Here is a 15,703-nt window from a genome sequence, read left to right as displayed (position 1 = left end):
ACATGTGTTCATGTGAGCCCTCCAGTCTCCACCCCCCACCCCAGCGTGTCCTTAGTTCAACATGTTCAGAAAGATCCGTTCCGCATTTCAAGCACATCAAGCAAAATTTTAGTTTTAGCTTCTCTTATATATTTGGAATTAGAACCGCTAGAGACCATTATGCAAATGAATGCAAATGATATGCAAGGAGGTGGTAGCCCCAGATTGTGGGGAGGGGGAATTGGGCAGGCCAGCACAAAGGGCCTTGAATGAAAATTTGCATCTGCTTAGGGGAGCCCTGGGTTGGAAGCCTTGAACATTTATTGTGACAATGTGGTTCTCCTTCAGTCATTCACCTTTGTGCAGAGGAAGAGAGGTAAAAGCTTGTCTGATTTCCATATCGAAGGTGACAGTGGAGGTCGGAGTTGGTGTTCGGGCTGTGTGACTTTGTAGCGAGAGATCTATAAATGAGTGACACAGATGAAACGTGGCTTCGAAGTAAAGTCCCAGGCTGTGATGCAGCCTGTGTCCCCCACCAGCTGTGTGCCCAGGGAAGAGTCACGCCACGGCTCCTGATGCTCCGTCTGTACACTGAGTGGGTTGAATTAGGTGAGCTTACTGTGGCGCCTGAATGCCATCCTTCAAGGAAAAGCCCATCGTGCCCGGGGTTGGCATTACCCACTCCTGCCTGAAGTCCTCTTCCAGGGGTGTTGTGATAATCCTGGAGACAGGAAACCAGCCTTGGGGATGCTGGCTGCGAGGCAACCAAACACGGAGAAGGACCGGCAGCAAGGCCACGCACGTTTACTTCAGACCCAGTGTGTCTGGCAGCGAGGAGTCCAGTCCTCTCTCCCCAGCAGTGTCTACTCCTGCGATGCTCGTGGCAGGAATGCCTTTTCATGAATACGGTAAAGGCCCAGATACCGTAACCCACTGCCACTGGGTGGGGTGCTACGGAAGTCTTCTGGAGGCAGGGCCCTGACCCACCCCACGCTGTCCCTGGCTCAGCTGGTGTCTGGGTAAAGCTTTACACTGCCCAGGACATTCCTGCCCAAAGTCTGCAGTCTCTGGTCTCCAATTAGAGCCAACCCTTTGATGTTCCCCCTCAGGAATCCTCTGGCCCCACAGTATTAATTCCAGCAGTGGCTGCAGCCACCACCTGGGGGCAGGCATCCCAAGACAGCCTCTGCTCCAGGCTCCTCTGATTTGGCCAGGGAGGCATGGAAGTACAGTGGGATTAGCACCCATGGGACGACAATAGGTTGGTTGGGTTGGAGCAGCTCCTGACCCATGGGCTGGAAAGCCCTGGGGCACACTCCTTGAAGACAGACAGTTGGGGGGGGTCACACCTCAGAAGTGTGATTTGAAAACCCAAGGCATCCTCAGAATGCATGCTTTCCTGGTCAATCCCACCCATGGAGGAGGAGGAGGAGGAGGAAGCAGAGGGGGTAGGGGAGAAGAAGGAGGAGGAGAGGAGTAAGAAGCACCCACCGACGGAATCTTGTGACCGGTTCTGGATCACCCTGGGCCACACCGCTTAGCTCCACCAGGACAATCTTTCTAGGGCTGGTGGTCCCGACCTCTGCTGTTCAGACGGCTCGAGTGCCCTGGATCAATGCATGCGCCTATTATATTTGCGGTTTCCTCACAGAAGAGAGACTGGAACAAGGGTCTGTGTGCAGATGGTTTACACTGGGAAGTAGATCCTGGAGCCGCCTTGGCCAGGCAGACAGATGAAGGAGGGAAAACCAACCCAAGTCAAGCACCCATAATCAGAGCAGGCGACTCACAGCCTCCCGGGACCGAGGAGCTCAGTAGAAGCTGCCTCCACAGTGGTCCCCTTCTCCCTGCTTCTTAGACTCTCCAAGAGAGGACCCCTGCTTTGTTCGTTTGTCCTGCTGCAATCTCAAGGAGAGAGTTGTCAGAAACCTCTGCCCATGATTTGGGGAGGCTAGTGGGCACTGTGGTCACAAGAGGGACCAAGGAGAGTGTCCATGTGACCCAGGAGGAGCCGAGGGGTCAGAACCAGGCTCCTCCCCCTCAGCAATGGAGACTAGCTTGCCCCAGTCCATGGCGTGTGTGGTAAGGGGCAACCAGGCTGATGCTGCGTCCTCTGTCATCTGAATAGGTCACATAAGGGATTATCTTTAAATAGAGGCAACAAACAAAACCCACCCACTTAGACGTGAGTTTAAAGCACACAGAAAGTTTGTGACCGATGCATTTTCTTTTCAGGGAACGCAGAACTCTCATTCAAAACTTCTGATTTTATTTTTAAAGCTCAGAGGGGACAAACTCTTCTCCAAGAGGGCTTGCCACGGGATGTGCAGTGATGAGGGCCAGAATGCCAGCAGGCCCCTGTGGCCTGCCTCTTCTACTCAGGCTGCCTGCTGAGTGCCAGCCTGGGGGCCCTCCTCTGGGACCCCCTGCCTGGAACAAGGTCAACTCCGCCTTGTCCTGGGATTGTGGGTCCGTGTGTCGCCCAGGATGGAGGGGAGGGTGGGCCTAAGAATAGGCCTGAGCACGCCCAGGTCTGCCATTGGCACCTCCATCTAGTGTATGAACAGAGCTTCAGCAACGTGGTGTGGGGACTTGTTCTGTGTGCCCGCCCAGGCCTTCCTCAGCCCTCGGGGGGGACTCAGGTAGAGCTGCCCACTTCCCCACTGGACTGTTCCACTGGCCTCAGCTCCCCCAGCTATAGGAGGGTGGTCGTCACTAGGAGGCGCAGCCTGTCCTGAGGTTCTGAGCCGAGGCCCCTGCAGAAGGCTTCCGGAGAGGCTGGGTCAGCCCAGTTCAGCCGCCTCTGTGTCCCTGATGCTGGCTTCTCTTCCGGACAATCCCTGGAGTTCAGTGTCTGATTTGAGTGTCACGGCAGTAGTCTGGCTTCTGGAATGTTCCCACCTGCCCTTCAACCCCAGGTGTCCGCAGCATCCGGGGTGAGGAAGAGCTGGCCTTTCACCTCTTCTCTCTGTCTCCCCCCAGGCCTCCTCCTGCTCTTGGCACTGACTGAAGTGCCCGCGTTTGCCATCCAGGAACCAGCCCCCAGGGAATCTCTGCAGGTCCTCCCCTCAGCCACGTCTTCAGGCACCATGGTGACAGCACCCCCCAGCTCAACCAGACGCTCCCCAGGGGCGGCTGGCCCTGCACCTGTGGTGAAGCCGGCATGGCATGAGGATAGACCCTCCTCACAGGCCACAGTGCCCATGGAGAAGACGACATCCCACCCAGACACACACCCTCCTGTGGGCACCATGCTGGCCACAGCATCCAGCTCCCCTCCTTCTGCCATGGCAACCACATCCTCCCACCAAGAGGGTCACCCCTCAGGGGAGCCCATCTCCACCATCCTGCCATCCAAGCATACAGGGGAGGCCGTGCCCACCATCCTACTGGCCAAGCCCACCATCCTGCTGGCCAAGCCTACAGAAGCCACCAATCATCCCCCAGGGGAGGCCCCGCCCACCATCCTGCTGACCAAGCCTACAGAAACCACCAAACGCCCCCCAGGGGAGGCCATGCCCACCATCCTGCTGACCAAGCCTGCAGAAGCCACCAATCATTCCCCAGGGGAGGCCCTGCCAACCATCCTGCTGACCAAGCCAACAGGGGTCACCAACCGCCCCCCAGGAGAGGCCATGCCCACCTTCCTGCTGACCAAGACAACCGGTGTCACCAACCACCCCCCAGAGGAGGCCGTGCCCACCATCCTGCTGAACAAGCCAACGGGGGTCACTAACCACCCCCCAGAGGAGGCTGTGTCCACCATCCTGCTGACCAAACCAACGGGGGTCACCAACCGTCCCACCGGTGCACCCACTCGGTCTAGCACACGCAGGGCCCCGAGGCCCCCAGGCTCCTCCCGAAAGGGAGCAGGCGGCTCTCTGCGTCCAGCTCCCCCTGCATCCAGCGGCCACCCAAGGAGGAAGGAGAGCCAACGAGGGCAAAAGCAGAGCCCCACACCCCCAGGGCAGGAGCGGCCCCTGGGCAAGATCTTTCAGATCTACAAGGGCAACTTCACAGGGTCTGTGGAACCAGACCCCCTTGCCCCCACCCCCAGAAACCCACCCCAGGGTTACTCCTCCACGCCACAGCCCCAGACAGCGGCCCCCACCACCGCACCCAGCAGTACGTCATGGGCATCACCCACCACCCCTGTGGTGCCTGCAGAGAACAAGCCAGGCCTGAGCAGAACAGACCCAGGGGGTGGTCTCCCCTTCACCAGCCAAGGAGGGGGGCTGAACGCCACAGCAGCCTCCGGTGCCCCTTCCAACTCACAGCCTGCCCCAGTGCCTTCGCAGCGCCCCCGTGGTGACCCACAGGGTGGCCCCAGCCTCAGTAACTCCTGGCTTGCTGACACCGCGGGCACCAGACCTTGGTCTGCCAGCTCTGGGGTCTTCACAGCCACAAGGGGGCCCACCCAGGCTGCCTTTGATGCCAGTGTCTCAACCCCTTCCAGGGGGCTTACTCAGGGAGCATCCACGACCCCACAGACCCCAGCCCGCCCCCCTGTTTCCCGCATGGAGGAGGAGGCTGCAGCCACCTCCCCCATGGCCAGCAGAGCACCCAGTCCTCTTTCCACCGTGGTGTCCACAGCCACGGGGAACTTCCTCAACCGCCTGGTTCCCGCCGGGACCTGGAAGCCAGGAGCAGTAGGCAACATCTCCCATGTGGCTGAGGAGGACAAACCCCAGCACAGCGCCACCATCTGCCTGAGCAAGATGGACATCATCTGGGTGATCCTGGCCATCAGTGTGCCCATCTCCTCCTGCTGTAAGTGCCCCTTTCACTTTCCCACCTCACCTTGTTCACTCATAAAACTGGGGTCCACTGGGCCCCAGAACTGGGCAGTCTCCACCCAGGGTTCTGCAGTACCTCCCAGCATCCCAGGAAGCAGAGTCATAGGCAAGGTCATAGGGCATCCCTGCCTCTGTGTCTGCTTACCAGAAAACCTCGGCCCCCTGGGAGCTGGGGCCAGCCTCGTGGACAGTCTAACCCACCCCTGCATCTTGCAGAAAGGAACACCCAACTGGAGAGGTGAGGTGGCTGTGGCCACTGAGGCTGAGGTCCCCAGAGCTGGTAAGCAGCGGAGCGAGGATGGCGAGGGCTCAGAGCCCCTGTCGTCTTCACTGCCACCCTCCTTTCTCCTGGACTGTCCCCATAAATGCCACACCAAGACTCCACAGGGCAACTTGGCCCTTCCATGTGTCTAGCCTCTACATGGAAAAGCCTTGACCTTCCACTCCTCCTTCTCTCCCTTCTCCCCGTTTCTTTTCTCTTCTCTTGCCTTCTCTCTCCCCGCAAGAAAGAAAAAGGAGGAAACGGAGCTTTTATCTGGTGAGGTCTGCTGGCCCTGGGGACAAACGTCATTCTTGTCACTGAAGTTAGACTTGAGTACTACCTGTGAACTTCATGCTCACCTCACGTTCCTGTTGAGCTGCTCATGGGGGACGGGGGGGGGGGGGAAGCTGGACTCAGTGTGGTCCTCTGAGGTGGCCAGCGCCCAGGAAGAAGGGCTCTTCAAGACCACCAGCCCCCTCCCGCTGCTGCCTGGCATGTTGGCCCTGGCTCAGGAGGCTGCCTCCCTGGGACTCTGTAAAGAATGGGCCTCATCTCACAGGACACTGGGCTTTCTTTATGGCTTTCCCACATACTGGGTCCTGGATTCTTAGAATTGCTCTGAATGGTTGTCCAGCTGCCCCTTGACTGCTCCGGGGGATGAGAAGACACCCGCCCTCCCTCTCTGCACAACACCTTCTCTTTGACCTTCCGGGTTATGATCCCACGATTTCAGGAGACTGAGCTTTACTCCCTTGTCAGTGCTACTCCATGGCCCTAAGCCTTACCCTTAAACCACACCACACACACACACACACACACACACGCACGCACACACACACACACACACACACACCAACAAACCAAATGGCTCTCAGGAACATGCTTCTCTTTCTAAACACACGCACCCCATTCCTTTACGTCTTCCTCAAGGGTCTGCATGGCCATGCCCCGGGCTTCTCCCTGTTCTGCAGACTCACCAGCCCACGAGGAATATGCATCTGCCCCTTGGCCCAGCAGGGGAGCCATGCTTGCTATCAGCTCTGTCGGTCTTCCTCACTTTCCTGTCTCCCCGTTTCAGCCCCCATCTCAAGAGAAACAAAAGTCCCATGGCTTTCCACAGGGGAGACTGTTGGGCTGGGCCCCCCACAGTCCCCTACCCTGCAGCCTGCCTCACACTGTGGGCTGTTCGCAGGGGGTACTGGAAGGTTCTGCGTGTAGCATGAATCATGATTTCCAGTCGGTGTCGTACTCCAAAAAAAACAGCTTGTAATCTGGAGTCCGAGTCTTTCCTGGGGCCCCTCGCCCAGCCTTCTTCCGGTGGACAGCAAAGCAAACAGTCCACGGCGGCAGGAGGCCACCTACTGCTGGCGGGAACCGTGCAGGGGAGTCAGAGGCACCGTCAGCCGGCTGCGTAGTATCTGCTTCATGCTTCTTCTGTTTCTTCCTTATTCACCACTAAGAGATTTTATTTTTAAACATGCCACAGTGAGTGGCTGTATCCATATTGGTTTTTACAAATGTTCACACACACACACACACACACACACACACACGTAAAGTACATATGCCATTGGCTAAAGATCTGCCCCAAAGAGGAAAGTGAATGTGAACGTTTACACTTCTTTTGACAGTTTTTGTGCATGTGTTTGAATTGAGTTTTCAGCTGTAGTGTGATGACTGACAACATCAATGGCTAGAGAACCCCACATTTCACTATTGTGCCTGGGCTTGCACATTTCAATAATAGAAGAGTCTGTAGCATGGTTAATTGAAAAATGAATATTTTGTTTCATTCACTATTTGCTTCATTCTTAAGTGAGCAGCTGTTTTGTCTCTGGCGAGGACACACGTGGATTCTGACCACTGTGACTCCCTACTCTGAAAACAGAGGAATGGTGAGCAGAAAATGCAGTGCTATGGATCAATCAGTCCTTGACCATGGCCACATGTCAGAAGGGACCCCACTCAAAGTGGCTTTTTCCATTACTTACAAGTGTCCAGGACGCTCCTGCTTGGAACCTCATCCTCCCATCCCTGGCGCAGACCAGCCAGGGGAAGAAAGTAAAAGCAGACATGAGCAAACCAAGCAACCCAAGGTGGCTCTGGCTGTCCCCTCCTCCCTTCCGTAAGTCTCAGGTGCTGTGACTGCCCGGTTCCCTGTCACAGCCTGAGCTGTTGGTAGAATCTGCTTGCTTCCAGGAAGCTTTCCCCGAGCGCTTGCTCATCCTGTGCCAGGCACAAGGGAGTCAGAGGCATGTGGTCTGCCTCTCTCCCCAGCAACCAGAGCCCTCTCCACCACCAAGCTCCCCTCCGCCAAGGCGGGACACACCGAGTAGGCAAACTCCACACCCCCCTGGGTTCTGAAGTTCTAAAAAGACTCTCTTCTCTCCCCCAACCCTCCTGCTAGGTGTTAGTTCACAAATAGCTCAGACCTGGCTGCAAAGCTGGAAAGCCAGCCCACAGGCTGCCTACAAATGCCAGCCAAGTTGGGGGCAGGTGCTAAGGATATAACTGAGTCCTTTCTGAAAGAAGATCAGGACGTATGCTCAACATGGAGTCTAGATAGCACCTCGGAGTCTCTGGCCCAACGCCCTGCTGTGCCTGTCTCACAGTTCCTCCATTCACCAGGGACAATCCCATAAGCCCTCACCCCTAGCTTCTCCAAGGTCCCTGCCCAGCCCTGCCTGCTTCCACACACAGCTCCCTGACCCTGGCTGTAGCCCGTGGCTCCTGTGGGATCACTGTCATCTCGAAGGACACGGACAGAGGAGTCCTTGTCCACCGTCAGAGTCTAAGGAGGTTGTGTCCACAGTCCCATCCCCCTCCACTCATCAGGCCAGCAGACCCCTGCCAAGGTCCTTGTCTCTCAGACCTTCCCGGCTGGTGCCTCCGTGTGTCTGTCTGTCTGTCCTTATAGCCGCAACTCCTTGCCAGTCTGCCGTTTCTGGAAGTCTGTCTCGGGCTCGGCAGACTGCAGCTCCAGAGCCACAGGCAACCCTTCTGGCACGTACATGTGGCTGCAAAATGAAACTGAACCAAAAATTAAGCATATTATTCAGATATAATGAAATCACTATATATCTATATCTCTATAGATAGATATAGATATAGATATAGATGTAGATATAGATGGCTCTTGAATAGTTTTGATGTGAGGGACAGGATTGGCTCTTCCATCCCAAAAGTTTGCCATAGACCCCTGGGTCTATCTGCCCTGGTAGCGTAGGTTTCCTCTCCTCTGCCTGTTCAGACTACGCTGTCATGGCCCTGCTTCTCTGCACCCACTAGAAGCCAGAGTCCAGGGGGACACAGCACACCCCAGGATGTCCACACTTCCACCTCAGGCTGGAAGGCTGTGCGTGTCTCCAGGCCTGAGAAATGCTGCCTCTTAAGCCATGTCTGTGCTTCACATTCACACTGGTTTCCAGAAGTGCTCAGACAGGAACTTGATTGGATGCAGGACACATTCATTCCCTGGGGCCAGGAAGTAGTGGCTCCTCAGCTGGTCTCTGCTGCCACCATGAGGAGGTACAGCGCTACCATCCTGCTGGAGGCCCCTCCGGCCAGGCGCCACCAGCTCCCCCAGCCCCAGACACATCCATGCAGGAGAATGCCTTCACCCAGTCCCCTGCGAAGCCCAGGGAGGGAGAGAGCTGAAAGCCATGCCAATTGCAGGTTTGTTGGGGCCGAGTAGCCTTCCTGCTGACCTGTCGTGTAAGGGTCTATGAATACACCGTGCCCCAGAGCCGGGGGTAAACGCAGCAGTGCCCACGGAGTGCCCAAGAGATACTTTCTCAGTGTGCCAGTGAGGCCCTTGGTTGGGTGGTTAGTTGTGAGTGGTTGTCAGATTTGAATATATACCTTTTTTACTCTTAGTTTCCCCCCCCAAAAAAATGATTTTATACATATGATTCAAGAAATTCTAGGTCAGAATTATTCTTGACAGGCAGGCTTGTCTCCAAGAAGCTTGTGAGGCCATGGGAGGAGGAGCCTCAGTACAGGAGGACAGCCGGAGATGTCACCGTGGCCTGTCTAGTACCACTCCCACCTTCCCATGGCTCTTCTCTGTGCTTCCCAGCCCAGCCCCTGTGGCAGCCGCTGGTCCTTCAGTAGGCTCATTCTCAGCATCACCAGAGTCAGGCAGTACGGTGCCTCTCCAGGCCCTCCCACCCCTAGCCTACTGCCCAACCAGGTCCCCTTCCACTGCCTGAGGCAGAGTGGGAGACCGTTCCCTGCCCAGGGCCATTTGCATACTTAGCTCATCATTCACCGGCCAGACTGGGCAAGCACGCCATTCGCTCGCCCATAATTCTAATAGCCGGAACTGCTTCTGCTGGGAGCTGTGGGATGTCAGCGGCCGTTCTCCACTCCGGCCCTACATCATCCCCATGGCTGCCTGTGCCCCCCAGCTTCGGGAGAGCGGGGATCCCCTCACATTGGAACCATTGGACTAATCCTTTCCCTTCTCTGGCCTCGGGGTGCTCTCTGCGAAACAAAGGGGTCCGTGGTCCTCGCCAGCTTTTTATACTTTAAATCTATCGGAGCCACTGGAGAGGGGGCATGATGTCATAGAAAGACCCAGCTTGTGGAATAAAGCCACACACCTGCGTGCAACCCCAGCGCTGCCACTCATGAGCAGGCTACTGAACTTGAACTAGTGTTTTCTCAGACAGGACCAACGGAACGTCCGCTGTCTGCCTTCAGGCCCCTTGAGAAGCAGGCACCGAGGTGGGAGTCAGCATGCCAGAGACTCACGTTGGGGAAACAAACACCCGTGAGGGAGGGCTGTTTATAAACAGAAGGACGAGGGGTGGCAGGGAGGGGCCTCGGACCGGATACAGGCCTGACATGTGTGAAATGGGAGACCCAAGGATTGAGCAGAGGAGATTTGGATGACCTTGAGCTTCTGGGAAAGTTTCAGCAGCTGGGGAGCTGACAGCCGTCTGTGTGCACCCTGGTGCTGGAATCAGAAGTGTGGCAGCCGGACCTGTCAGCCAACTATGCCTCCTCGGGGAGAGAGCCGAGCGGGGCATCTCGTTGGCCACACCCCTCACCTCATCATCCCATAATGCACGTATGCTCCTCATAACCGCCTTAGGAAGTCAGTGTGCATCAGAGACGGGGTGTGTATGTGTAAGACCCGGCCGTGGTATAAGAACCACCGTGGAAGTGGGGCCCGTCCTCCAACTTCACGAATGAAAGTCAGCATCAGCCCCAGGCCTGCTCCTCCGAGGCAGGAATCGGACAGCAGGGCCACACAGAGTCCACAGTGGTGGGCTGGTCGCAGAAGTTAGCCAGTTGGAATCCCGGATCAGGAATGCTCAGGACACAGTTCTTGCGTCGTTTGTGGCAGCCCCTGCTCGGCTGTGCCGTTAGGCAGGCCTCTCGTCCTTATGGCCCCTGGCCTCCGCTTGCTTCGCCAGTGTTGCACATCTTTTTTAGAGCTGCTGATAAATACCCGAAGGGCATACCACTCCTCATGCAGACTTTCCTTCTGCATGAAGCCACTCAGCTGTACTCGCTCCTTGGGCCAGGAAACCCACGGCCTCTCATGCTCTGGTCTGGGCTCTGCTGCTCCTGGAGCGACCGCTTTCTGCCCTGGGATCGAGGAGGTTCAACACACAGGACTCTCAGGGTCTGAAGGACATACTCTACTCCCTTGATGTTGGTGAGATCCCCCTCCCTGCTTCGAGGTGGCTCCGTTTATTCCCAGGGGGATGGCCATCACAACTAAGCCTGTTAACAGTCCCTCGCAACTGGATCACACAATCCTATCAGCATCCTCCCCGCCTTCTCTCGCCCTGACCCATCGGCAGTTACAAAGACTGTGGCTGGAAGAACCACATGAAGTCACTCATTGCACCACATCAGGCCTTGGTGTCCCCAAGTCCCTGTTCTTTCTACAGGCAGGCTGCCTTCCAGGCTTCCAGGGAGCCCATGAAATGGTGCTTGAGACACTCAGAATTCCCTGTTAGAAATAGAGGCAGGAGCAGGGGGCTTGAAACCCCCAGAGATCACTGACTGTTTGAGCTGAAGGGGACTTCAGAAATTTATTGGCATCGAATTTGTTTTTTAAGTTACATGGAGGTCTACCACCTTCTCTCCCTTTCTTTTATTTTTTAGATTTTATATTTGAGTTTATTCATCATTTAACCTTAAAACACTACTGTAGTTGAATATTAAAACAAAAACCATAGCAAGTAGTGCGCATATTATGATCACTTCTTCACTACTGCATAGAAAATGCCAGCAGTGAGCGGTGTTCCCTGGGCCCCATAAAGCGGTCTGACACTGTCCCCACCCCACCCCCGGGGTGGTGGTCATCATCCTCATAAGCTTCTCCAGTTTATTGGCACCGTCTTTCCTGATTGGCATCAAAGTCCACCAGTTCTACCTGATCCGTTTCATCCGTCTCTTCTACTTTCTTACGCTCAGGAAGGAGTTTTTCCAGCAGAGAGACTTTATTGGGAGAGAGAAGCCATTCTCAGGGAAGTTCAACTTCAATTCAGTGACGAGGCGCCCCTTTTCAGGAGGTCTGCGGTAAATTGGGGCCCTTCATTTAGCACACATTTAATGTCTTCTTCATGCGTCCCAATCTGACCTGGAGGAGAAGTGATGTCAGGAGTAAATGTTGGCTTTTTGAAGCCACACGACACCTCAACCAGCTGTGTGTCCATACGCGTGAAAAGGTCTCCTCATCTGGTAAAAGCAGCGTGGTCCTTCTGATCTAAAACAAGAATAGTATCTCCTGGCTCCAGGCCAGGCTCTCGGTCTCCTTTAGCATGGAATGTGATCTTCTGGCCATCTGTCATGCCTTTGTCAATATGAACTTCTAGAATCTTCTTCTCACGAACGATCTTTCTTCCATTGCACCTTTGGCATCTATCCTTGGGGCAGATCCATTCCCCGTGGCTCTGCACGCCAGGCAGATTGAGGGTGCTGGGCCATTCCAGGCCCTGTCTGACGGATTCGCATTTGCAGTCCAGAACCCCGGCAGTTAGGCCAGCCCTCTACTGCTCCTCTCTTACCGCCTCGCCCTTCACGTTTGTCACAAATCACGTTCTTTTGCTGAGCTAGTTTTCTTGTTGCTCCATTGTACAAATCTTCTAATGTTCCTGAGAGTTGATGCACCGCGTTTTTCCCTCTCCTTTCTGCATCTTTCCACCGCCTCCAAAGAACGTATCACAGATGTCCACGGTGAGCCGAAAGCCCCCTCCTCCATGGCCTGCTGGCCACCTTTGTCATAGCATTCTCTTGTCTTTGCATCAGAAAGCACTTCATATGCTTGAGGATTCTGTTTAAACTCCTTGCCTTCATTTGGATTCTCATCAGGATGGTACTTCAAGACCAGTGTTCTATAAGCTTTGTTCAGCTCTTCCTGGGTGGCACTGGGTTTGACCCCAAAACATCATGGTCTGTGGTTTCTTTCACCGTCTTCTACAACGTTGAGGGGGCCCAGCCAGAGTAGGGGCGCGGGAAGGAGCTGGACATTGTGCACACAGTTCGGCACTCCTCCGCCTCTCCCGGAAAGTTCCCCTTCCCTCTCCCTTTTGTCCAAAGAGCTGCTTCTTCAAGTGGTTGAAATGGGGGTGAGGAAGCGGGATTGGGGGTGGTGCTATGTCACTTAGCTGGAAAGATTGCTCACTTGGATACACAACTCCCTGTCCAGCCCCGCCCCGCAGGCCATCCAGCAAGAGCCCCTCCCCCTGCATGGTCCAGGCATCCTATGTTCTGACCGTCCCCAGTCTTGAGAGCCAGGGGCAAAATGGGTTGTTCATGAAAGGCTCTGGCCTGGGGGTCAGAGAGCCTGGATTCTGTAGCTGTGCACCCTCCACTCCCACCCCACATTAGCAGCATGGCCCGGGGCAGGTTCGCATCTCTGCTCTCCCTGTGTGGAATAAGCCTGTGCACCGGGAGGGGCTCACACTGGCTCAGCCCCACTGCACAGCCATGGGGAGGACTCCATTGACTCTTCCCACTGGGACTCCTCTGCCTTGAGATGCGTGGGAACCATGCCAACTCACACACGCACGCTTTGCCCCTGCCAGCGTGTGTGCCTGGCAGTGCTGTGGCATGACGGGATGCTACCGGAATCGCATGCAAATGAAGAGTCACTTTGTCCCAGCACGGGAAGCATCTGAGACCCAGCCCCTTCTCTTGGGCCAGGCTCTAACTGAGAAAAGAACACTTCCCCTTCTCGAACTAGTCCCCACAGCCCACCCTCTGGGGCTCTTTCCTCTCCAAGCCCAGACAGCGGGGACAAAGTGAAGAATGGAGAAGCCAGGACAAGGGCCCATGGGCCTGGGATCTTGTCCCAAGCTCTGTATAGTGAGCTCCATAGATGAGCTCCATATATGTCCCAACCCTGCCACTTGCAGATCTGCAAGTTCTGAGCAAGTCTGCTTCGTACTGGGGCCATCATTGTCCCCCTGTACAATAAGGAAGTGACCCAAATGAGCAACCTTTCCTGCTGAGTGGCGTATCACACACACCCCCCATTCCCACTTCCTTACCCCATGCAACCACATGAAGAAGCAGCTCTTCGGACGAAAGGGAGAGAAGGTGGGAGACCTCCATGTAACTTTAAATAATCGATACCAGTGAATCTCTGAAATCCCCTTCAGCTCGAATGTTCAGCATGCTTCTTTTTTTCTTTTTCGTTAAGAGGAGCTGGGAAAATGAATGGTAAGCTAATGAGAGTTCTTTGAGCAAAGCAGATCGGAGGAAAGGAAAACTTGCCCCATTTCTCGCCCTTGTTCAGAGGCACGTCCAGGTTGAGGTGCCAGCAAGGTGGGCAGCTGGGAAGGAGGCTTCCATATTTCTGGGAGCCCACAAGGATGTGGGGGCTCAGCATTTACATCTGCCCCTGGCGGTGCACCTCCCTTTGGAGAGACCCAGACAAGGTGGGACTCTCCGGCCACGGTAGATGACATTGACCTCCACTGCCCCCTGGTGGCTGTCTCCCCCTATGATGACTCAGCCTGACTCCCCCAGAGTTTCAGCCAACCCTGAGGCTCAGTCATGGGGAGCCTGGAGCAGCATCTACCTAGTCCTTATGGATGGCTTCTGCCCAAGAGGACTTCTTGTGTCATGTGAGCCTGGATAAGCCACTCTGTTCACACCTGGTTCAGTACCAGAGTGGCCCGTCTGAGCAGTGTGGGCTTAGCCAGTCTCTGTGAGGCTGCAGCATGGAAATTAATGGCACATACTTCAGTTCTGTCTAGATCTGCTCGTGGGCAAGTTACCTCACCTCTCTGAAGTTCAGTGTTCCTGGCTGTAAAACAGGAGCATAATCATGGGTAAGACAGAGGCTTGAGAGAAGTGATGGTCTAAAGTGCTCAGAACGGTCCCCGGCACATGAGCTGGCTACTGCCATCCTGCGGGGTGCTGGGGGAGGAGAATGAGATGGTGGCCGGAGCAACCGTTTGATCACGCACTGTGGTTTGAGCCTGTGAGCCTCAGCCACCAGGGAGCCTGTGTGGAAGTTGAGAGCTTCTTGTGTAACATGCCCTGTGCCCTCCCATTTCTCCACCACCCTTTCACTGTACAAGGACCCCTCAAAGCCAGCAGGCCACCTGGAGCACGCCTATCACTGTCTGCAGGCCAGCTCCAGGGCTAGCTCCATGCAAACTCGAGGGCCGGGACTGCATGTCCACAGATATCCCCAGGGTACATCCACACCCATGCCTCACCCCCCTGTGGATGCAATCTCTAAACCCTGTGACCTCATCTCACACCTCACTCCCCGAGCCCACACCATTCCCGCCACGCTGGCCTTTCCTCATCTCACATATACCGAGTCGCCCCCGCTGCAGGCCCTTTGCACATGTGACCTCACTTTCTAGGACATAGTGCCCAGTTCTCCACACACCTAGCTCCGTCCTCACAGTCCAACCTCAGCTGGAGGGCCTTTCGTGAAGACTGAAACGTGCTCTGCCCGCCACTCCCACCCTGGTCTCTCACTCTGTCCTGTTTCATTGTCTTGGGGCACTCTGGATTTGCCTCGTTTGCTCATTTTGATGATTATTTATGTATCATCTGACCCCCCTCTGCCCCCATTAGAATGGGAGCTCACGAAAGCAGGGGGTTCTTGTCTCCCTGGTGCACTCCTCTCTCCCCACCACTTACAGCAGTTCCCAGCACGAAGCAGGCTGTGGGCCTGTGTATGTATTTGTTGAAGAGTGAATGTAGGACCACCGCAGCCCCAACTAGGAGCTTGGCTTTTGTCCCCTGGTGGTGGTGGCTTGGTCCGTCTGTGTGGCCTCCCTCTCGACTCTCTGATGTGCCCTCTCTCCACAGCTGTCTTGCTGACAGTGTGCTGTCTGAGAAGGAAGAAGAAGACGGCCAACCCGGAGACCAACCTGAGCTACTGGAACAACGCCATCACCATGGACTACTTCAACAAGCACGCTGTGGAGCTGCCCAGGGAGATCCAGTCCCTGGAAACCTCGGAGGTAGGGAGCCCACACCAAGGAGGCCCAGGAGTGCGGGGCTGCTGCAGGGGCAAGTGGGAGCGGGGGCAGCGTGGGACCCAGAGAGAGGTGGGGCCTGGCATCTCCGCTGTGCTCTGTGGGCAGCTGCCTCAGCGACATGGGAAGGGGCAGCTGAAGGACTCTTTGATGCGGGGCTCTGCAGCTCAGCAAGAGGCCCCAGGTGCTTTTTGTGC

General features: G+C 55.7%; 1 protein-coding gene and 1 pseudogene across 5 annotated transcripts in view; one reads left to right on the top strand and one right to left on the bottom strand.

Moving 5' to 3' along the window:
* TMEM108 (transmembrane protein 108) overlaps positions 1 to 15,703 on the top strand; it is a 360,974-nt gene that overhangs the window by 338,918 nt on the left and 6,353 nt on the right. For all 5 annotated transcript variants that reach the window (XM_075546920.1, XM_075546918.1, XM_075546917.1 and 2 more), the window contains 2 exons: positions 2,962 to 4,749; positions 15,337 to 15,491. In XM_075546920.1, the coding sequence (XP_075403035.1) occupies positions 2,962 to 4,749; positions 15,337 to 15,491 (1,943 nt within the window). The remainder of the gene's footprint in view (positions 1 to 2,961; positions 4,750 to 15,336; positions 15,492 to 15,703) is intronic.
* On the bottom strand, positions 7,949 to 12,724 carry LOC142444495 (dnaJ homolog subfamily A member 1-like; annotated as a pseudogene).

The sequence above is a fragment of the Tenrec ecaudatus genome, chromosome 4 (genome assembly GCF_050624435.1).
Source record: "Tenrec ecaudatus isolate mTenEca1 chromosome 4, mTenEca1.hap1, whole genome shotgun sequence".
Taxonomy (NCBI): domain Eukaryota; kingdom Metazoa; phylum Chordata; class Mammalia; order Afrosoricida; family Tenrecidae; genus Tenrec; species Tenrec ecaudatus.
Note: the sequence above shows the minus strand (reverse complement) of the source record. Positions and strands in the feature narration are given on the sequence as shown.